The sequence below is a fragment of the Phallusia mammillata genome, chromosome 2 (genome assembly GCF_965637545.1).
Source record: "Phallusia mammillata chromosome 2, kaPhaMamm4.hap1.1, whole genome shotgun sequence".
NCBI lineage: Eukaryota > Metazoa > Chordata > Ascidiacea > Phlebobranchia > Ascidiidae > Phallusia > Phallusia mammillata.
The window spans coordinates 29,187,439-29,208,915 of record NC_137253.1 but is presented as its reverse complement, the minus strand read 5'-3'; the positions used below and the strand labels follow the sequence as shown (position 1 = coordinate 29,208,915).

General features: G+C 35.1%; 7 protein-coding genes across 9 annotated transcripts; 4 read left to right on the top strand and 3 right to left on the bottom strand.

The window, feature by feature from the left end:
• The first annotated feature begins 836 nt into the window (after window positions 1-836).
• LOC145212643 (uncharacterized) lies at window positions 837-6,305 on the top strand. 3 transcript variants are annotated; one of them, XM_080080842.1, is made up of 16 exons: window positions 837-966; window positions 1,023-1,112; window positions 1,427-1,535; window positions 1,744-1,843; window positions 1,909-1,978; window positions 2,049-2,162; window positions 2,243-2,394; window positions 2,830-2,935; window positions 3,005-3,174; window positions 3,301-3,474; window positions 3,562-4,147; window positions 4,229-4,363; window positions 4,437-4,500; window positions 4,751-5,039; window positions 5,360-5,447; window positions 5,509-6,305. In XM_080080842.1, the coding sequence occupies exons 1-16, from the start codon at window positions 920-922 to the stop codon at window positions 5,552-5,554; spliced, it is 2,340 nt and encodes a 779-aa protein (XP_079936968.1). In that variant the 5' UTR covers window positions 837-919; the 3' UTR covers window positions 5,555-6,305. The 3 variants fall into 3 exon arrangements, with proteins under 3 accessions (XP_079936968.1, XP_079936969.1, XP_079936970.1); XM_080080843.1 differs by lacking the exons at window positions 837-966; window positions 1,023-1,112 and having other exon boundaries at window positions 1,446-1,539; XM_080080844.1 differs by lacking the exons at window positions 837-966; window positions 1,023-1,112; window positions 1,427-1,535 and having other exon boundaries at window positions 2,045-2,162.
• LOC145212645 (protein farnesyltransferase subunit beta-like) lies at window positions 6,049-11,033 on the bottom strand. Its single transcript, XM_080080846.1, has 11 exons — window positions 10,888-11,033; window positions 10,746-10,813; window positions 10,454-10,526; window positions 10,291-10,382; window positions 9,595-9,741; window positions 9,001-9,177; window positions 8,079-8,253; window positions 7,438-7,557; window positions 6,775-6,866; window positions 6,606-6,711; window positions 6,049-6,304 (listed from the first exon to the last, which is right to left on the bottom strand). Exons 1-11 carry the CDS (start codon window positions 10,966-10,968, stop codon window positions 6,215-6,217), a joined length of 1,221 nt encoding a protein of 406 aa, XP_079936972.1. The 5' UTR covers window positions 10,969-11,033; the 3' UTR covers window positions 6,049-6,214.
• A 698-nt stretch (window positions 11,034-11,731) lies between these two features.
• LOC145212644 (putative ubiquitin carboxyl-terminal hydrolase MINDY-4) lies at window positions 11,732-14,001 on the top strand. Its single transcript, XM_080080845.1, has one exon. It carries the CDS (start codon window positions 11,769-11,771, stop codon window positions 13,650-13,652), a length of 1,884 nt encoding a protein of 627 aa, XP_079936971.1. The 5' UTR covers window positions 11,732-11,768; the 3' UTR covers window positions 13,653-14,001.
• A 47-nt stretch (window positions 14,002-14,048) lies between these two features.
• On the top strand, window positions 14,049-17,310 carry LOC145212647 (pyrroline-5-carboxylate reductase 3-like). The gene is made up of 6 exons (XM_080080849.1): window positions 14,049-14,138; window positions 14,592-14,737; window positions 14,799-14,903; window positions 15,223-15,432; window positions 15,639-15,731; window positions 16,223-17,310. The coding sequence occupies exons 1-6, from the start codon at window positions 14,060-14,062 to the stop codon at window positions 16,406-16,408; spliced, it is 819 nt and encodes a 272-aa protein (XP_079936975.1). The 5' UTR covers window positions 14,049-14,059; the 3' UTR covers window positions 16,409-17,310.
• On the bottom strand, window positions 16,165-18,384 carry LOC145212646 (uncharacterized). The gene is made up of 2 exons (XM_080080848.1): window positions 18,065-18,384; window positions 16,165-17,452 (listed from the first exon to the last, which is right to left on the bottom strand). Exons 1-2 carry the CDS (start codon window positions 18,294-18,296, stop codon window positions 16,665-16,667), a joined length of 1,020 nt encoding a protein of 339 aa, XP_079936974.1. The 5' UTR covers window positions 18,297-18,384; the 3' UTR covers window positions 16,165-16,664.
• A 308-nt stretch (window positions 18,385-18,692) lies between these two features.
• On the bottom strand, window positions 18,693-19,961 carry LOC145212648 (anaphase-promoting complex subunit 13-like). Its single transcript, XM_080080850.1, has 2 exons — window positions 19,738-19,961; window positions 18,693-19,241 (listed from the first exon to the last, which is right to left on the bottom strand). Exons 1-2 carry the CDS (start codon window positions 19,858-19,860, stop codon window positions 19,140-19,142), a joined length of 225 nt encoding a protein of 74 aa, XP_079936976.1. The 5' UTR covers window positions 19,861-19,961; the 3' UTR covers window positions 18,693-19,139.
• Window positions 19,962-20,522: 561 nt separating this feature from the next.
• Window positions 20,523-21,455, top strand: LOC145214609 (mitochondrial import inner membrane translocase subunit Tim29-like). Its single transcript, XM_080083169.1, has one exon. It carries the CDS (start codon window positions 20,661-20,663, stop codon window positions 21,306-21,308), a length of 648 nt encoding a protein of 215 aa, XP_079939295.1. The 5' UTR covers window positions 20,523-20,660; the 3' UTR covers window positions 21,309-21,455.
• Window positions 21,456-21,477: the final 22 nt, after the last annotated feature.

The window sequence follows — 21,477 nt, the reverse complement described above, 5'->3', positions numbered from 1 at the left end:
AGTTGTAACACTTGGTGTATCGTGGCGTCATACTGCTTGGTATACGAAAAATGTAGGTACGCTGTTTATTGAATGAAAAACTCAACAAAGTGGGCCCTTTCAAACAGTGGTGGGATTTAAATTTTTTGACAGCCGGTTCTATCACAAAAGTTATATTTTTTAGCCGGTTCTGTTACAAAAAGTCCATTGACAGTTACCAGTATTGCTAACCGGTTCGCTGATCTCATAAAATTTCGTGCGACGGTTCTAAAGAACCGGCGCGAACCGGCTGAATCCCACCACTGCTTGTAAACCTACAAAAAGTAATAGACACAAAACAAAAGGGTGTCACAAGAAAAATAAAAAAATTTTGTTACCAATAACCAATTTTGTATCCATATTTTGACAACCCCTCCTCTAGAACAGGGCTACTCAAACTTTCTTGCTCTGCGACCCCATTTTAAAAAGTAATTTCTACGCGACTCCTTGATGGGTAAAGCCCAGGGGTTCACAACCTTTTCGCTATGACGACCGCATCACCGATATTTATTTCACCAATGGCCACCTGCTTGCTTGTGTTTTAAAATTTCTGATGTTAAGAAATACCTATATAATACACAGATTGACAGTCTTAGCTTTTGTGACGTCATAATCTACAAAATGACGCTTGCGGTATCTGCTTTTCTGCATTGTTTGCACACAGTAGGCATAAAAAAGTCAGTTTGAGAAACCCTACTCTAGAAAGTACCTATTTTAAGCTTCTTTTCCGTAATTTTAATTCTGTTTTTGTTTTTAAAAATTTACTATTTTTTGTGTTTTTAATTTTAGGGACACAAAATAACAAGCCAGGAGGCTCTGGATTAAAATTTAACTGACGGGAAATTCCCTGTTTAGTAGCATCACCGTTGGAACAAAAATTTAAAATTGTGGAAAAACTCGAATGGACAAAATTAAAAGAACTGACGTTTTGTTTCATCCCCCAGGGAGGTAAATTAACTTTTTTTGTACATTCCAATACGTATCATAAATTAAACATTTTTTAGCAATCCTTTTCCGAACCCTTCTGCACCCGCTACGTTCTATCATCCTTCGAATTCGCAATCCAAGTTTGATGGCAGCAAGATCGTTTTAACGTAAGTTTTTAATCATGGTTCTTTACTAAAAGTATGGAAAAAATCAGTTACTTCTAGGGACCTAAATATCTACTGTAAATGCCTGTGTGATTTGTATTTATTTATTATTTAATTTTTTCCGAATTTCTAGCCGCCTAAATTAAAATGTACGTTTATTTTGATTTAATACTGCCATTAAAACATCATATGATGCATGCTAAATCTTTTGTTATTGAAATTATTGAAACATTACGTGCTGCATGCTAAGTTTTTTGAAGTGACACATTTTCAGATGTTAGCATTTTTCGGCTTGAATGAGGCTATTTTTTACTCAGGCCTGAAAAAAGAAAGAGATTTGATGTAAAGGATAATGAAAGCTACACTCCTTTGAATTATTCCTTCTCTGAGGTTAATGAAGCTGACACTGATAGTGATAAAACAGAGGCATGTATGAGCGCAGATCTTTTAATTTAAAGGTTGAATATTAATTCTACATAATTCCTTTTTCAATTCAATTCAATCGTTTATTTTTACCCACAAACGCAAATAATAAATTGAACAGTAAAGTGACAATTAACCTTTCGGTTTTCGAGTCAAGATGCCCCCCCAAAAAAACTTTTTGATGTACTTTGAGTTGGCACTTTTTTCATAGACTGAAATCAGTGACGTACAAAGCCAGTCACAGGAGGCAGAATCCTTGAGACTCATACTAGATGAAGCTTGGTCATCACGATCAAATCTTTCAAAACAAGGTACACACATACAAGTCTAACAACATTTTACTTCAAATAATCTTATCACAAATTTTGTTTTAAAGACATCTCACATGCCAGCTCCAATCTCACTAAAACAAGAAGCACAGCATCATCAGGTTCATCACAAAGTAGGTAATGCTTTGACAACTAAAGTAATATGTTGGTTTGCATTTATTGTATATTTTTACCATTTTACAGGTAGTCTGACTAATAGAATTTCATCGTCGAGCCTTTCTATCCAATCACTTCCACCAAAGACACCAGCACCTGAAATGTCATCAACTCAAGACTCTAATCGATCAACCAACATTTCTGTGTATGTTAGGCAGATGGTTTAATCTCAAATCTTTTAGTCTTAGTGACTAATGTGACTTCTTTGTTTGTTGGTGTTTTTAGCTTGCTTGATCGGTTTAGACATGGAAAGCCCAGACCCAGAAGTGAACGAAAGCAACATGATAAGCCACCTGTAGTATTTTCCAAGCCTCCACTATCAATGGACCGGAGACAGAGGGAGTATGACTGGAAAGATGAACACACAGAAAAATCTGGTGGGCATCATATCTCTTACTTATGTGTTTGTGCCTTGCCAAATATTATTGTTGCAAACTAGTATTCATCCCCTAGTACCCCCAAAGGAAGTAGTTGTCCTGATTTAAGTAAAACAGGCACGAAATGAATGAATTCAGTGAGTCAGTGACACACAAAGTATAAACTCAAGTCATTCTAGTCAAATTAGACAAAATCAAAACTCTTCATTTTTGGTGGACAACCTTTTGGATTTAGTAGTTGAGCAAGCATTGTCATTTACTAACAAAAATGATAGCCAAAGTGCCGGTGTGGTTTACATGTTAAAGAACGTGCAAAAACTGTTAGCAAAATAAAAAAATATTGTTGTTGTGTGTAAGTTCAAACAATTTCACTTAAAAATAAGTAAAAGTTTTAATGTACCTTGTATCATTCACATTTGAATGTTTGCAAAACAGGCTTTGATTCAACAAAAAGTACCACAGAGACCGAGTTTGACAATGTTGTAGATGAGGACAGTTTTATGGAGCTGCAAAAAAGGGTAGATGAAATTTTGCATCGAAGGTAAGACAAGCTATATTATATAAATGTTATTATGCAATACTTCGATCTTAACTTTTACATTTTGCCCAGTGAACCTACACCTATAAAAGTACCAGACAAACAACAAGAATCAAAGCCTATTCCTCCAAAAGAATTTTCATCCTATGGTGGTACAAGAACTCCATCAATGTTAGGTCCTCATGTCTCACCAAACCCACAACAGCAATTAAATTCAACACCTGACTCTTCAAAGACAACTGGTAAATTATACTACAGTGATATTTATCACCATACTTATTGTTAATATTACCAATGACTTTTTTCTTTATAGTTACAAGTCCAACCATTTTAGGTTTATGGTACATAAATGTTTATCTTTTCAACAGAATTTCGAAAGCCACAGCCTGTTTCTGTGGGTTATCCAAACCCAGTACCTCCTCCACAATCATCAAACAGTGATGTTTCTTCCCCATCGAGTGATCAGAATAAAGATGACATTCTTTATCAGTGGAGGTTGAGGAGAAAGATGGAAATGGCACAAAAGGAGACACACACTACTGGTTTGTACACAATTCAATATTGTACCAACATAAGCACCTAAATTTGTCAATTAAAAACTGTTTTATTTTTTGATAATTGTTATGCAGGTTATTCATGTCCAAAAACATCTGTTCAACAGCAGTTCGTTCCAGCTGAGCGCCCTTTTGCTTATAAAACACCAAACATGCAACATCAGCTACCAACTGCTGGTCCAACCAGTCAACCACCATTCTACCATGGTCTCAATATACAACAACCCCCGCATTTTGGTCCAACCAACCAGCAAACGTTCTACCCTAACCCCGTTGGTCAACAACCAACCCCCAATATTGGTTTCACCAACCATCAACCATGCCAATCTGGTCAAATAAACCAATCCCCATATTTACATGAACCAGTTAGAAACCAGCAACCACCATATATACTACAACAACCACTTGCAGCCCATCAAACGGCACCAACAGGGCACTACCAGCCTTGTCAACAGCAAATGCCATACAATATGGCTGTGCAACAAAATTATCCAGATTCAGGGAGTGGTCCTTTGGTACATCCTACATCCCAGAGAAGTGTTATGGTAGCAGCAGTAGATACAACGTGTGCAGAAACCCAGACCACACCTAAGTCTTCCAGATGCTCATCAACTTCTGTGGTTGAGTTAGAAATGAAGGAGTCTCCAATTGCCTTGCAAAGGTGCCTAGTGATAAAAACTGACGACTAAATATGGTGTTTAAAATGCATTAACCTGGCTCTATGTGTGATGTTGTTTTCAAGGGTTACCATCATTGATGCAAATAAATCAAGAAAACCTGAATCTAAGTCTTCCATAGCTACATTATCTCCTGAAAGCATAAGGACTTCAACATCTAGCACTTGGAGTGAAAGAAAATCGAATACATCCAAGTTAAAGTAAGTTAGGTCTAGCCCTTGGCATTAAGTTGGATTGATTTCTGAAATTATTTACCGCTTTTTTTGCTGCCAGAAAAAAAGCAAAGGGAAAGCCTAAGCAACCACAGCAATCTCCTACAACAACTGTAGTCAAAAAAGTAAGCTTGTAGCGACTTCAATACTGTTTGTTTTCTTGTATGCATCAAAGCGGGCTACTTGCCCTTATTTTAACTCTATTTAAATGTATGTTTTGTGATGCTCTATCTCTGACATGGCTCACAAAAAACATGGTGCCGCACAAAACATTGGGACAACAAAAATGCATTCTAATTGGAATACAACATTACTTGGTCATGAAACAGGCCTAATTTTTTTCTCGAGCATCAAAGGTGTTTTAAATTTTTTTAGGTGATTGGTTCAAGGTTGTTTGACACCAGTTTAACATCTACACCACAAAAACTTGACACAACAGATGAAACCACTGTGAAATCTCATTCCAGTGGTGTACCTGACCAAGAACAGCAGTCATTTAGTACTGTTCGATCTTCTGATGACAGCAACGCTTTCAGTGAAAACAAATCTGATAAAAGTTCTGCAGTTTGTCCCAAAGAAACAGAACCAAAATCCTCATCAAAAGACAGTCAACATTCTGAAGAGCCTGGTGACTTCCAAGATGTATTACAACAGCTTCTTGGAAGTAATTATCTTCTTCCTCACTTTTAATGTTGTTTAGCACACATCACTAAATAAGTTTTTTGTTGGTTATGTATGCTGGGTAGTTATTAATAAAAATTGGCACATGATTCACAGTTCTAAAAGTCTCTAAAAACAAGGCATCGTGACCTTTTAACATTTCTTATTTTAATTCGAAATTATCATGATTCTAATAATTACTGTGAAACACTGGGATCAAATGAACCAACAGCTGTTTTGCTCTGGTTTAAAGCAAGGCCAACAATAATTCCCACGAAAAAATCACAGTTGTTTTTGCACCTTAACTTTTAATATCCATTGTAGGTATTAAGTCGGAAGAAACAGATTTTCAAGATGATCCAGTTATGACATCACTTAGAAGTCAAAGAGAAGCACTTTTGGCCCAACTTAGGTATGTCCATGTGACTTTTACAGTTTGGTAAAAACTGACTTGGCAATTGTTTTGTTTGCAGAGAAATTGATGAAAAACTTTATATGGATGATACATTGACATCTTGAAACCTGCTTCTCAGCCCATATATAATTTTTATTGTCTTGAAATATTTTTCTGTTGGTTATACTTGAATAGAAGTATTTTTATCAAAAACATGTTGTTTTCTTATCGTGTTTGGTTGTTAGACACAAGACACCAAAGTTTTGGTTTGGTTGAAGTCCTATGTTTTAAAACGAAACCTTTTTCATTTTCAAATGCATGAAATCATTGGTTAAAAATTCATAAACCAACTAATTCTTGTCTCTCTGCAAACACACGTCAAGATATTAGCAAAATAGTAGGTGTTTTATTCAGCCTACAAATTGTAGTTTGAGTGTATCATAAATTTGTTTAGTGCATTTAACAAAATGGTTATGGTTAGTTTAATTCATCTTCCAAAAAGGGCATTTTAGGTTGGTTTTCAGGCACTTTTTGTGGTGGTGCATCACTCATAGTAACATACAACCAAAATCTATTAATGCCTGATTGGAATTGTCCATTACAGCTCATGAAGACACAATTTATTAAAATGTACGGTTTATTCAGTAGCAAATTCACGATTTCATACACTAGGACAAACACAGCTTCAAGAGTGAACTTTATTCAGCACGTTCCAAACATGCATTTGACAAAATTAATTCACTCCTAAGCATCATGATTATTCAGGGTTGATTTTGGTGTCAATATCATTGACTCGGCAATGGAAGATTACCAAAGTGATGCATTGCTTTTTGTACAGAATCATATGTAAGATTGTAAGCTGGATGTACTGCAACCTATGGACAAAGGAGATTAATAAAAGGCCTTATGTTAGAATTTGTGGGTCATTGGTGGTCAATGTAAGACAGCATATAGGTCAGTGGTCCCCAATCTAGGTTTTGTAGCACCCTGGAGTCTTTGAGATGGTCTGAAGGCTCAAGGAATGCAAAAAAATATATTTTTTTGAAGATTAATCAGAAAACCAAAATCAATGGGTGGATGGACAATAATTCAATAGTAGAACTTGTATTTTGTGGTAAAGAGTCTCAACTTTTAATTGAAGGTTGTTTAAAAACTGAACTGAAATGGCATACTTACCAAAACATTAGTTTTTGGACCAACGTGAATAGCATGATTATTTGGACAATGTTGTGATGAAGATAAACCGCTCAGTGCATAACAAGTGTGATAATAATCCCTAGATCTGAAACAAAAGATTTTAGCTTGTATTGTTGCCTACAAAAAACATGCAGTCGGCAATTCTCACTTTCCAGGCTTGTCAATTAAGCCACCAAAGGAACATTGACAACAGTGAAGAACATAGTGTTGTAGAGCCATCTGATCATATAACCATGTTTCCTGGAGAAAACAAACAAACAAACAATATGTTGGAATGATTTTATTTCGTTTGGTGAAACAAATCTTAGCAACAAAATTACACTAAAATATTTACTGACCCAGAAATGTTAAAAACGTGTGATTGGTTGTATAGTACTGAAGGTTTTTATTCAGAAGCAAATTTCAATGAATTCTGAATTTAAGTTATTGATTGAAAATGAAATTGAACATTTGGGGAGCTCTGGGTAAACCACTGGGTCAACTAGGGTAAAAATATAAAGGAATCAACACCAGACAATAATCAGTCAAATACATAGATTTTAAAAGTTTAAAGCACTCTTTATTGTTTAATTAGAAGAAACACACCCACATTATAGAGATAACAAAAGGACAAAACGATATGTGCTCTTTAGGAAAAGTGGAATGTAAATGGCTACCAACAACAATGGGTCAGGATATCAAAAACTGAGAAGAGTAATCCTGGGAATGAGGTACTTTTTTAAATAATTACATTTTTTTTACTATGAACCAATTCTGCATAAACAAACCATTATTGACAGACTTTTCTTTAAGAGCAAAGTAAAATTGTCACCTGAGCTTCAGCTACTTCGCCTTCCACTCCTCCTTCTTGTTCCAAAGTATTGTGGATGAGAGGAAGGAGTCCGCCTTGCCAGAATGAATAACAAGCATCCACAAGTTTGTTTGTTCTGCCCTAATGAAACATAACCACTTTGTTTCATTGTTTTCTAAACCTGAAGTTTTCACCTGTCTAATGTTATTGAATCAAAAACAACAACAAAATACCTTCCTTGTTAGGGTTTGTGGTGACCTGCCAAAAATGGTAAACTCACAAAGTTACCAAAAAAGCATATTGAGCACACAAGGATGTGCAGTCAGATTCCTAACATGCACTTCTTGAAGTCGTGTTTTTGAAATATTGAGGAGACAGAGTCACGATATTATGGCAACTGTCACTTTTAAGTCAATTTTGTTTAAAAACAGCAATAAATTGTGCAAGGGCAACACAAAGGCATAGTTTTTCGTTTGAGTTTGAGAATTTTAAACGAAAACATAAACTTGCCTTTTATATCTATTTACTCAATGATAGTAAAATTGGGTCATGTTGAAATAAAAAGGTACATGGTTTCGATGTATTTACACATCACATTCCGTCATAGTAAAGTAGAAAGCAAATGTAAAAATGTCAGTAAATTCTTTGAATTAAAAACTTACTTGAAATCCTCCTTCCATTTTCATTTGTTTATTAGTGACCCATCTCAGCATTCGGTCAGTGTCCACCAGCTTGTAATGGTCAAGAATCACAAGGGCAGCATATCCGCAAAACGTGTAACCTCCATGTGCTTCGGCACCTGGACAGCCACCCATTCCCCCTTCATAAGTCTGGCACCTGTTAATTTAAAATAATACAAAAAAGAAAAATGTGAAACAAATGCCAATTTAAAAAATAAAACAAGGCAATATACCACAGTGCGCCAGGCCCATTGAAGGCATTATACCAAAGCTTCCTGGCATACTGTTATTTATGTTTAATTGTGCACTGATCACAGGTTATGATATTATGTTATCCTAAAATAAAAATCTGGCCATGATCTAACAGGGGCTGTGTTTTCCTGAGCAAGAAAATTGGGTTTGAGCGAATCTCTTTTTATTCAGTTTTTTTTACTCTAGCTGTTGGTAACCTCAATTTAAGCAATTCCACTCAAGTTTCTTTGGACTTGCAATGAAGCACTGGCTCAAAGACAGGTTCATTGTGAGCATGACATATTCTAAAAACAACCCACCCATCAAAGGCAAAAATGAAACAAATAAACAAGGGCGTTTCATAAATGGGTCCACAGTCAAATGTTACAAGAATCAACTTTAGATATATATGTATATCAATAATGTGTGTGAATTTGAAAATGTTCCGATCACTTTTTCAAGACAAAGCAAAAAAAACAAATCATACTGTGCAGACTAAAGGACGTATATTGTATGGAAAAGTATGTATACCTATCAGGACCCATAATAATAGAACACTATTTGTACAAAATATTACTTTATTGCTTCAATCTTTCTAAACCAACTAATATACTTTTAGGAATTCTTGTATAGTTCTATACAACAAGCATTACCAAACCAATTTTTTCTTTACCTAACAAGCCATTGTACAGAATTGTTGAACAGTTCCAGATCCTCATTTAGCAAACCAGTCAATGAAGCAGCAGACACAGCACAGTAAATACTCCTTGTGTCAGTTTCACCATCATCGTGCATTGTAAAACTTCCATCTGCTTGTCTCATGCGCCAAAGAAACTCAAGAAGGGTGTTTCTGAATCAAACAGTCAAAATAAACTTTAACAACTTTCCTCAATGTTGAGCTTGAGTTGTAAACACAAAACTGACTGCAAAAACAGTTATATATATACTTTAAAAACATCAGCAGCTCTTAAAAATAAATCATCTCGAATCATGCCTTTGAATTTTGCTGGGTTATTATACATATTTATACTATGTTGTAGCGACCTCACTATCGTGTTCGTAAAGCTTCAACCCCTTCAATGTCATTAATTTGTTTGTAGCTATTCTAATGCTGATTTTTTTTCTAAAGAGTTAATTAGGTATCCTTTTCAGTTTTGCAACTTCTCAAAACTATTGAATCCAAATAAATCATAACATCTATTGCTTATTAATGTGACATATATTACAATTGCAAAAATTATTATTGATCAAATATGAGTGTACATACCGGTTGATGGTGTTGTATGCCTCTTCAGTTTGTAAGCAACTAAGACAATTGACAGCAGCATATGTGGGTGCAAGATGAGCAATTTGTCCAGGTCCACCACCAAAACCACCTTTCGGATGTTGGCACTTGCCAAGAAACTTGCAAATTCTATGAAATCACACAACTTTAATGTATAAGATTTGGCTGTTTGAACCAATGCCAATTGCGCACAGAGGTGGTAAAAAATCATTTGAATCTTGGTTATAATTATACGTGGACCTTAACCCCATAGTACAAGCTGAAACCCAGCCAAAATTTCAGTTTTAAAACAAAACCTTAATATGGACTGAAAGTTGGCAAATAATAAAGTCAGGCCTGCATCAAGCATGTTTTAGTCAAACTTTGGCAAACTTGACCTGAAACGCCTGTCCTACTTTGTATTTACTTTACAGCACAACTAAAAGCTGTTTTTTGGTCAACACAAGACATTCAAGCATTGAATCTACTGGTACACACCAATACAGCGGACTTGGTGGAAGCACAAATGTTTGGGGAATTTATCAATAGATATATTTACATCACTGTTTGTGTTTAAAGAAAAAAATGCAGATAAATGTTAAAATTAGGATTTCAAAAGAATTTTTTTTGCAAGTTAAGTTTTTGTCATAAAAGGAAAACATAGATTATGAAATACACAATCACAGATTAGGGTATTACCTTGATTTCATGACTCCGGGGATTTCTTCTTCCAACAAGTTAAGACTGTGAACTATCCAATAACATAACCAGGGTCGACTTGCATCCAAGCACTTTAAAACATAAATAATTAAAATTTAAAATCCATTATTGCACGACATTCCGGTGACAAATGTAAGCATACCTCATAGGATTTTGATAACATGTTAAGTCCTTTCAGAAGATAATCTATATGTCTGTCTCTGGTCAAAAATATTCTGCAAAACATCGTCGTTTTGTGACAAGCCAACAGTTAAATTGGTGTTTTTAGTTCGTGGCACAAACATCAAAAGTTTTTTTTAATTTTTCATATTTGGAATTTATTTTGCTAACTCACTGTACTTATATTATATTTTGCACAAAAAAACATCTTAGTGCTTCTAATGGCACAAAATGGCATTGTGTACCAAAAGACAGAAATTATTTTCAACACTTACTCTGGCTGTATGTCCATTAACTCCTCAAAATCTTTGAACTTTTTCATGACATTATGTTCAACACCTTCCTGTGAATATGAATAATGACTGTAGTTATTTTTTAAAAACATTTTACTGAACACAGGGAATACAAATTACAAACCTGTTCAATACTGGAATATGTTGCCAGTCCTTCATCGTCATTTAGTTTCATGTCACCATCTCCTTTTTCTAACCAGTCCATTTTGAAGTTCACGTTTTGTAAGATTTTTTATTTGTAATACCTTTTGACACAAAAAAGTGACAACTTATAAATCATTATTGCCAAAACTTTTTTTCACATAAAATGTTTATTTGATAACAAAACTTTAATGTATTTGACCTCACAAACTTTAATGGAAAAAAGTCTAAGAAAAAAGCATTCTCATGTTCGTGATACTTTTGTGCCTTAAAAAAAAGTAATCTCATGTTATTTTAAAGGCGTGTTATATGAGCTATCTGAAACCCAATAGACTTGTGTTCCTTTTACAAGTTTACCAATGACATCAACAATAACAACCGCAAGCAATCACAACCAACCGAGACGCGAAAAACGCAAATAACATGTGCAGCTGCAGCATTCATGCGCGAGTTGCTGTCACGCTTCGGTGATTTGTCACACGTGAGTTGTGAAAGAAAAATATTAGTGTTTCTATGGTTATCAACACGCTTGTTGTGCGCTGTTAATGGTCATGAAGTCGAAAAGATTGCTTTTGAACGTAAATATATTTAGGAGTCCAAGACAAGGACTAGTAACAAAAGTAGCTTGATAAAAAACACTCACATGGATTTGCAGCCTTTGTAACAATCGGTGTAGGTTTTTATGAACAGTACAATTCAAATTCAACTGTATGCAATGGTTATTTACTATTTGTTATATTGTTATAATGCTGCACTTATTATGTTTTTTTGTGACCAAAAGTCTGTCATTTTACTACTTCCTGTTCAAAGCCTGGTAAGACATGTTTTTTTTTTGCTTTTGCTACAGGCCAGCAAAAACCCTAAATGATAATGGAAACCTTAAATAATAGAAATATTGAAGACCTTGCATCTTCAGTTGTTCGTGAATTCCTCAGCAGGAAAAAATGCTCTGGAACTTTGCAACTCATGGACAAGGAGATACCGAGAACAGATGGCAGTGTTAACAACAGACTAAAACTGGCCCAAAGCCTCAAAATTGAAAGCTGGATGAAATCCAACAAGACCAAAGAGGATCCTCTTAGGACTATGCTTGAAATTATCATATGGAATATATTAATGAAACAGTCTGACTCAAACAAGTCCGGTGTTACAAATAATGTTTTTCAATTGCAGCATAAGAGTCTTGATAACTCGTTGAACAAACAGAGTGCTGTTAAAACACAGACTCCGGTAGAGACTGTCACACTCAATGAAGTGACATCGGTGGATATTACGGACTTTGAATCATCGGAAACAGACATGGATGATCTAGTAGCAAAGCCAAGAAAAATGCAAATGGACCAACAATTTGCATTTTCAAGTTTGTCAAGTAGAAATATTCTTGATGGTGATTTAAGTTCACAACGAATAAAGCAACCTTATCCTGTAAGCAGTAGTGCCTCCAAAAAGAAGGCTACTTCAGTTTTTGAAATGTTGTCTGCAAGTCCTGAAAAGGCCATCACTGCTAAACAGCAAGAGATTCCTGAGCCAGCTTCAACCTTTCCTTGGGACATGCCGAAAAGCAAACACACAACAAAATACAAAGAAAAAAAGAAGCTGTCTACAGAACAGAACATTCAATCTTTAAATGTTTTAGATTTAAGTCTGTGTGACAATGAGCCTCTAAATGACACAATCTATAGCTGGAAGGATGTAGAACTTGTTCAGGAAATGCGCATACTTGTGCTCGGCTCTGTGAAAGGCAGTTACCCAAAAGAGTGGTTGAACCAAAACTTCACTTTTTGTGAGTGTACAGATGGAAGGCCAAATACATTGAGGTTTGGCATTGTCCAGCAGAAAGGTGGACCATGTGGAGTTCTTGCTGCTGTCCAGGCTACTGTTGTAAAGCATTTGTTGTTTGCAAACAATGGCATAAAACCTGAAGTATCTGATTTAAATGTAATCAGCATTGAAAGAAACAAAAGCCTTGTTGAAGCCATTACTGAGATAATATGGAGAGCTAGCGACAATTCGACAGCATATTTAGCTGTGGCAAAAATGGGTTGTGATTTTATTGCATCTGCAGGATATCAACCAGACAACTTTTCTGAAAATATTACTTTGCTACAGTTTAATACATGCGAAAATCTTCAGAGGGGCGTACAAGAAAACATAAAGTGCTACCTTCAAGGAAAAGGAGCATGTCTGTTGCTGCTGTACTCTGTGATTTTGTCAAGAGGCGTTCAAAGGGTAAGGTCTGACATGGATGAAGTAAATGGAAAACTCATGGGAGCCCATAATTATTGTACACAGGAAATGGTGAACCTTTTATTAACTGGCCGAGCAACATCAAATGCTTTTGATCATGGCATTAAACTGGAAGAGAATACATTTCTCAAAGGTTTGCATGCTCGTAGTGACATTGGTTTTTTGTCACTCTTCGAACACTATGGCTCCTGTCAGATTGGGGATTACTACAAAACTCCAAAGTACCCAATTTGGGTTGTGTGCAGTGAAAGTCATTTTACCATTCTGTTTTCACTTGACAGAAGCATTGTTGCCAACAGTAAAGACAGTGGGCCATTTGATCTTATTTATTATGATGGTTTGGCAAACCAAGATGAATTTATACAACTAACTGTTAATCCAAGGTTCCCAGTCAGCAATAACTGTTCAAGTGGTGATTTGGTACCTCCACTTGAGCACTGTATACGTACTAAATGGCCAAAAGCCACAATAGATTGGAATGATACTGACCCCATTTTATGAGTTTCAACCAGATGCAATGAAACTTATTGAATTTGAAGCATTTTAGATAATGTATTTATTAGCTTATCATTGCCTAAATTGAGCAATCCATGTGAAAATCTAGAAGGTATTGCAATCCAAGTTATTTGCTTTTTTTCTGATGATGTTCGTTTTAGAAATATTCCAGAATAACCTTGTTATGTAGGTTGCACATGTTACATATTTCATAGCAAGTATTTAATAGATTTGTTTTGCATCTGTAATTTTATGCAATTGAAACATTGTCTTCTGTAATTTCATTTGCACTATTCTTGTCATTAAGTACTTTTGTAGTTTATTTTAGTGAAAACACTGATACATTATTTTGCAGCTATAGGCTATAATCTACATATTTAAATTTTGATCTTAAACTTTTACATTTATTTACCATGGATTTACAGTCGAAAAAGATTGGATTTATCGGAGGTGGTGAAATGGCATATGCAATTGCAGTAGGAATGAAAGCTGGTATGTAAACATTGATATTAATGTACAGTATTTGGAAACTGATTTTAAAGTAATGTTCATGATGCTGATGTGATACTTTATAGATAGTCAAAAAAGTAACTGTCCAAAGCCAGATAATACAAAATCACTGAATATATGAAGTAGTGCTTAGCCTTAAAACAACTAGTATGTTGCGCAGAATAAGTTTTTTTCTGTGTTTGACCTTACTCTATTGACATCCATATCAGTTTTAAATGACATTGTAAATGTTTATATATATTCATTGTTATGTGATACTGTGTAATAGAATATAGGCCTTTGTTAATCTTAACTTTTTGTGATTATTTCTTCTGTGTGTTATTACAAATTCTTCAATGAATGGTCTGTGCATAATTACCTGCTGAACATTAAATAATTAATGTTAAAAAACTGTCATTAGAATAAAACCACAAACTGTTGCAATTTATTGTTTAGGTGGGATTAAACCATCACAAATCACAGTCAGCAACCCATCTGCTGGAAAATTTAAACGTTTCCAAACTGAAGGAATGAACACTACACACAACAACATGGAAATAATGGACACATGTGAAATTGTTTTAATCTGCATAAAACCACAGGTTTAAAAATGACATTCTGAAATAAAATTTATTTATTATGTAATTATGTTTTTTTTCATAGATATTTCCAGTCTTAGTAGAGGAATTAAAAAGTCACCCAAAACGCTGTGAAAATCAACTTATAATTTCAATTGTTGGTGGATTAGTTAGTGAAACACTAGAAAAGGTATGAATGTATTTTAAGCGTTTTTTTTATGTATGTGTAAGGCATTGTTCTGTACTAATTAATATTATATGTTATAATTTAGTCACAAAACACATGTAACTCTTATGCATTATTTTCGACATATTTTAACAAAAATAAAACAAACGCTAAATGTTTAGTTGGGATCAATTTGTTGTCAAGCCAAATTAAAAAGATTTTTTTTAATAATGTCAACTATGTCTATATGCAATAAAAAATCTGCTTTTTTTGTTAAATGAACTTTTGCTAATCGGAATCACGGTGACAAAGCCTAACAATGTCAAATATTTTTAATTTGAAGGTATTCGACTGGGCAAGAGTGATTCGAACGGTGCCTAACACTCCCTGCAAGGTCCAAGAAGGAATCCTGCTTTACTGCAAAAGTAAAACCTCCACTGATGAAGACATGGCGACTGTAAAATCGCTGTTCTCTGCATGTGCTGAATGTCTTGTGCTTCCTGAACGCTTAATGGACGCAGGACAAGCCATCAGTGGCTGCGGAGTGGCCTATGTATGTGCTTTATTATACATTAATAGTGAAAATAAAAAATTTGTATTAATATGTGTATTTGTAATTTGGATGTTTTAGTATTAAGTATGATGATCATCAAATAAGTTTTTTTGCATTGGGAAACGAATAAGATGCTTCTAACATGACTAACCATGGTTTGACTTTGTGGATAATAGCAAATTTAACATGTTGCTTAATATTCTTAGATTTACACAGCCCTTGATGCATTAGCTGATGGAGGTGTTAAGATGGGTCTGCCAAGAGCCACTGCCTTAACCCTGGCTGCAAAGACTTGCGCTGTAAGTTTAAACCTTAAAACTGCAGTTTGTGTTTATAACCATTTTTTTTAACAAATGTTCCATGTCCTGTTCATTAGCCTAGTCGGTTGTCAAGAAATTAAGGGACGCAGTTTTGTATCGTATTATGGTTTAAAGTTTTACTTTTAGTGGTAATCCCCATACTCCCATGATCTCCCTCAACCTGTAGTTCCCAAACTGCAATACCAGTAACAATTATAATCTTTAAGTTGGTTTGCAAGCTTACGTTTTTTGACCATTAAAACAGCATAATTAGCATGAACTTATATACTGTGTTGTGCATTAACTATTTTAATCACATTTCACATGTTTATGAAGCAACAACAAATTAATGTGGTATGCACAAAAAACACAAAAATGTTCAAGAGGTATGCTGATAGAAAAAGTTAGGAAACCACTGTCCTAAACAATCACCCATTTTTACTGTTTTGTATTGAAGTACAACTAGCATAAAAGTATTTATTTCCACACAGGGAGCAGGGAACATGTATTTACAAACTCAACAACACCCGGGGGTTCTGAAAGATGCAGTAACATCGCCCGGTGGAATTACAATCTGCGCTTTACATGCTTTGGACAAAGGTGGATTTAGAGCAGCATTGATTGATGCAGTTGAAGTCGCGACAAACAAATCACTGGAAATTGGTGCAAAGAAATAGTAAATGTTGTGCGCAGGAGGTTGTTTTTTGGTGCTTAAGTATACTCGTATGCAATCATGAATCATTTTTCATCTTGCCAAAAGCCTAAAAAAAGTTCCAATCATTTGAAAACAAGAGTGTCAAACATTGCATATGTTAAAAAGGAGCATTTAAGTGTGCTTGATTGAGGGTTTATTAGGACCAGTTTCAATAAGTAACTGAACAAAAAGCTGCTTTTGTTACCAGTGTAAGTACAGCTTGTAAAGTTTTCATATCTTCACAACTCTTCTTTTCTGAGCTCGCCTTCGTTGCACTGATTAAGCATAGTTGCCCGTTTCTTTAGCATCTTAGCAATGGCTTTCATTTCAGCCTCCTCTTCTTCGTATGAGGAGTGTGTAGGACGAGGCATATCTGGTCTGTATTGGTCATTAACAATATACAACCAGTATACACAGCTCATGAAGTCGATCGAGCCCATCATTTCGGTGGCAAACGGGAAAGAATCGTAGCTTATTTCTTGATTTTTGATATTTGGTATCAATGCAGTCATTGTGGGTACACGGAGATTTGTAATGGGCTCTCCATCGGAGAAAATGTCTTTGAAAATATCTTGGTCGTCATCAGTTCGGAATATCGCGAAACGAAAATAGTCTTTGAACATATAAGCTAGCACACGATAGTAGGCTAAAAACAGTTTCCCTACATCCTTGGACTCGGCTATAGCAAATACTGGGATTTGAGGTGTAGCGGACAGATACGCAAAGTACATGAATTCTTCGCGTTCTTTCATACTACTGAGTACAACTTCTTCAGACGGAAGACCCTTCAGGACATGTTTGATAGCCATCCCAGTATTTTCGCATACTTTGTACTTTCTTTTCATTTTTTCGCCGCCGTGTGGAAATACAACACCTATGTTTTGAGTGTTGATCGTCACTGCAATCTTGGCCTCAATTTGAGCTGATAATCCAATCTCTCGCATTAGCATAACGCTTCCGTGTTGTTTGACTTCGGCAAAGAGAATCGCGCCTTTCCAGAAGTTAGCGAGAGATCTCCAAGACGTTTCTGAAAAGTAGATGACAGTTACGAACAAACTTGTTTGCAAAGATTCTCTTTTGTGTGTCAGGTAACATATTGCACGTTAATAGAGATCTAAAATATTAAAAATATACACATAGCAAATGGAATAACTTTTGTTGTTCGACACGAAGTATGTCATTACCCAGTGGTGGGATTCCAATTTTTTGTCAGACGGTTCTATCACAAAAGTCATATTTTTCAGTCGGTTCTGTTACAAAAAGTATATTGACAATAACCAGCAAAGCTAACCGGTTCGGTGATCTCATAAAATTTCGTGAGACGGTTCTGTAGAACCAGTGCGAACCGGCTGAATCCCACCACTGTCACTACCATATTTGAACAAAATACCACAGATCCTAACCCACAATTTAGGTCACAAATGCACCAAGTATTTAATAATAACAAGGACCATTTTGTAAACTTAATTAATAGCTAAAACAGTCAGGCAATTATCCGAATTTGAATTAGATTGTTTACCAGCTAATAACGATTAAATAGCAGCGCGTTCGTCATTTATCCACTGTTAATAAGTACATCTTAAAGTTTTGCAGCTGTTTCTCAATTGAAACTCGTTTTTATTAGGCATTAAAAACTTACCCAGAGTTCCATTTGTGAATACAATCACCCAAGTATCTCGGCTCTGAATTACAGTTTCCTTGAAGTTTTTGTGATTGAGGCAGCGATATATTTCAGGAATTTCACCAGGCGAAGGCAATCCCCAATGTGTCATATCGTAAGTAGCTTTTTCGTCGTATTTCGTGTCTGTAGTTGCAGATGCAGCCATTGCGAAACGACACAGACTAACGCAAAGTAATATCCTAAACAACATCTTTTCCCCTTACAACCGATCCAACACCTCTTTACTGATATTCGCTTGGACGCATACTGCACTGATAACGATGCTTTATGTATGTGGTGTTGCGTAGCTTGGCGACGTGTACAGATCTTTCCTGGTATTGTTAAATAGTCTGGGTCTAATATGACATGCAGCTGTTCCTATTATCTAACATTTGGAATGCACAACAATGCAAATGCCTTTTTACAAAGGATTTGCAAACGGATGCTCTGTTATTGTGGTTTAATACAGGAACTTTATGTAGGCTGTGTTTATTGAGGTGTTTGATAATTTTAACACCTTTCAAAGTGTGCTACCTCGTGTACAACATGGAATATAAAGTGTTGTAAGTTATAACATATTCAGGTTTCAAAAACTTGAAAAAAGTCACAAAGTTATGTTACTTTTATAAACCAAAGATTAATGGTTATGCTCAAAATGAAAGTTTTCAACATCCAAAACAGTATATAAATAACTGCACAAAAAGTAACCACGAGTGATCAATCATAAACCTCTGTTTCATAGCAGCAATCCAAGTTGTTTGACATTTTAAACATAGTCAGGTTTCAAAAACTTAATGAAAGTCAGAAATTTGTATTATTTTTGTAGAACCAAACATTAATGGTCATGCAAAATCAATACCAATATTTTACACCCAAAGCAGTAACTACACAGTTGCACAAAAGGTAGCAAGGATTGGCCAATCGTAAATCCCTGTTTCATAGCAGCAAACAAGTTCAATTTTAGTATTGGGTACCAAACCCAAACAGCACAAAAGTATAAACTCCTAGCTGTTGTAGGGATAATGACTTAGAAACTAAAATTGCAAGGTTTTTGCTAGGATTGTCTGTGATTAGTTTGATGCAAAAGTGATTGCAAATTGTCATCATTCCATTTCTTTTCCAGTTCCTTCATTGTTTCTTTGGTATTTCCATTGTCCTGTAAACAATATGATGTTATTGATAATAAATTTATTACAGTACAATCAAAACATGATAGTAAAAGCAAAAAATGTATGAAGTACAAGCTGATAATAATATTTTCATGTTTGAAAGTCAGTAAAAAAACATTTAGATGATTTCACAACTTCCATTATGTTGTTTCTCAATACAGCGAAGCTAAAGATTTGGACATGTATCTCATATGTTGCACACTGACAAGAGTACATAAGTTTTATTGAAAATTGTTTATGTGTGCATGTAAACGATGATTATCACTTATCTCATGTGCTGCAACTTGTTTTTAGGTAGTTAAAAGTTTGATTATGTACTATTTGCATCGGAACATCAATACAGTTTGTACAAAATAGTCACAGTCAAAAATTGTGGATTTGAAAAAGCATATATAATACACAAATAACAACAATACAAACTGAATATTTATTATGAACCAGTTCACTGTAAAAGTCAAATTTTGAATCAAACAATAAGCAAACCTGTTCAATATCAGGTAATTCTTCCAGTGGGACATCAATATCTTCAAGTGGCAGTTTGTCAGAAACCCAATCTTCGTCAAGGATGTCAATTAAATGACCTTCAATTTTAGCTTCTCCGTCCATTATGACAATTGACAACACCTCAAAATCTAATTGTTTATGTTTAGCACCTTGGTAGACAATATCCCACTTCAAATACAAATTAACAAAGTTTTTGATCTTACATTTAGGTTTTATGTTTAAATAAAATTGAAGCTGCCTAAAGTGCCTTTTTTCTTGAACTAGGTTACATACAGTTTTTGAGAACGTTATATGCATGAACCAACACACTCAAATAAAATTACGGACAAATTACACAACGCTTCAATGTTTGACATTTTGTGCGTGCTGCGTACCAAATTTTGCAATAACCTAGAAATTTTTTTTTTTTTTTCACGGGGTTCGAACCCAGGACTCTCCCGGGGACGAATCCCGATCAGGGTTTTTATGTCTGTATATGGGTCAGGCGCGCCGGACCATTCGGCCAAGTTCCTGCCCATAACCTAGAATTTTTTTTTGCAATAACCTAGAAAGCGTTAAAAGCGCCCACTTACGACAGACATGTTGATATTTTATCCACCGCCAGGTGGTGATCCAGAGTGTTTTGATTTTGCGACACGTGCGTTGCAGTTGAATCGAAGTCGAACAACCAAATAAAGCAGCCAAACTCGTTACCAGTAGTTACCGGTACCGGTTGTAGTAAGTGAAATATTAAACATAAAAAATGCTAATAAATCTTGAACGAAAGGTTTTGGTTGTTAGAATAAAAGTAAAGGGTTTAGGAACTTTAGGGAAAGCGAGGGAGATTCTAGTTTAAACTTTAAATATAGTGCATTGCATGTCTTTTATCACTTGTTCATTTATAGTTTCAGCAAACAATAGTTATGTCGCTTTACATTAGATCAAAAAATGCATTAGTTGAAACTTATAAACGAATTAGCTCCGATTATGTGTCAGCTGCAAAAGACCTTTTGTCCGATATTAAAAGTCGTCCTTTTAAAGCTTTTATTTATACTGGAGCCTTTACCAGTGGAGTAATTGCATACAAAACTGTTCCTACCAAGGAAAACTACATCTCAACGGTGGTTGAATGTTCGAATGATCTTCTATTGCAAGCTGATGGAACACGAAATAAGGACACTGACAACTATATTCAGTCTATACTTCTGCACCGCGCCAAAGATCGCCTCTTTTACCGAAATTTAGGCTTGTTTTCAATTATGTACCATAATAATCATGGGAATATAACCAAAAACTACAGAGCTCAATGCAAATACACAAACCCAAGGTGGATTCATTTTCACAAGCGTGTGATAGATGTTGGATTTCTGGGTCGTTGGTGGAAAATAAACTATATGATGACGGATTATGACATTGACTTTGAGGAGCTTCCTAAAGAGTTTACGAATGTTTTTGAGAGATACATCGATCACTTGAAAAGACTGTTTGGTTATTCTTATTACAACCATCTTATGGCGCAACCGGAAAAGCCAAAACCTTTTGTTTATACTAAAGCAAGTGATGAAACTTGAAATGTGGTTTTGTAATATATTTAAAATTTATTGAAATTTATTACCCATTGCAGTTTATTATTGCGATGTTGATATTTTTCAGTTTTGTTGGATTTTGCAATCTTATGGCTGTGTTACAGATATAAATTATACCAAATTCACAGTTTACATTGTTTCTGAATGTTGTAAT

Bases quoted from the DNA above. Each gene is read 5' to 3' on its own strand.
- LOC145212643 (XM_080080842.1), top strand. From the start codon at position 920: ATGGACAAAATTAAAAGAACTGACGTTTTGTTTCATCCCCCAGGGAG. The intron at 3,475-3,561 runs GTTTGTACACAA...ATTGTTATGCAG, and splicing joins AAAGGAGACACACACTACTG to GTTATTCATGTCCAAAAACA. The intron at 4,501-4,750 runs GTAAGCTTGTAG...AAATTTTTTTAG, and splicing joins CAACAACTGTAGTCAAAAAA to GTGATTGGTTCAAGGTTGTT.
- LOC145212645 (XM_080080846.1), bottom strand. From the start codon at position 10,968: ATGGACTGGTTAGAAAAAGGAGATGGTGACATGAAACTAAATGACGAT. The intron at 10,814-10,887 runs GTTTGTAATTTG...TCATATTCACAG, and splicing joins CATATTCCAGTATTGAACAG to GAAGGTGTTGAACATAATGT. The intron at 6,712-6,774 runs GTGAGAATTGCC...CTTTTGTTTCAG, and splicing joins TTAATTGACAAGCCTGGAAA to ATCTAGGGATTATTATCACA.
- LOC145212644 (XM_080080845.1), top strand. From the start codon at position 11,769: ATGATAATGGAAACCTTAAATAATAGAAATATTGAAGACCTTGCATCT.
- LOC145212647 (XM_080080849.1), top strand. From the start codon at position 14,060: ATGGATTTACAGTCGAAAAAGATTGGATTTATCGGAGGTGGTGAAATG. The intron at 14,904-15,222 runs GTATGAATGTAT...TTTAATTTGAAG, and splicing joins TTAGTGAAACACTAGAAAAG to GTATTCGACTGGGCAAGAGT. The intron at 15,433-15,638 runs GTATGTGCTTTA...TAATATTCTTAG, and splicing joins GTGGCTGCGGAGTGGCCTAT to ATTTACACAGCCCTTGATGC.
- LOC145212646 (XM_080080848.1), bottom strand. From the start codon at position 18,296: ATGTTGTTTAGGATATTACTTTGCGTTAGTCTGTGTCGTTTCGCAATG. The intron at 17,453-18,064 runs GTAAGTTTTTAA...TCTACTTTTCAG, and splicing joins ATTCACAAATGGAACTCTGG to AAACGTCTTGGAGATCTCTC.
- LOC145212648 (XM_080080850.1), bottom strand. From the start codon at position 19,860: ATGGACGGAGAAGCTAAAATTGAAGGTCATTTAATTGACATCCTTGAC. The intron at 19,242-19,737 runs GTTTGCTTATTG...TATTGTTTACAG, and splicing joins AATTACCTGATATTGAACAG to GACAATGGAAATACCAAAGA.
- LOC145214609 (XM_080083169.1), top strand. From the start codon at position 20,661: ATGTCGCTTTACATTAGATCAAAAAATGCATTAGTTGAAACTTATAAA.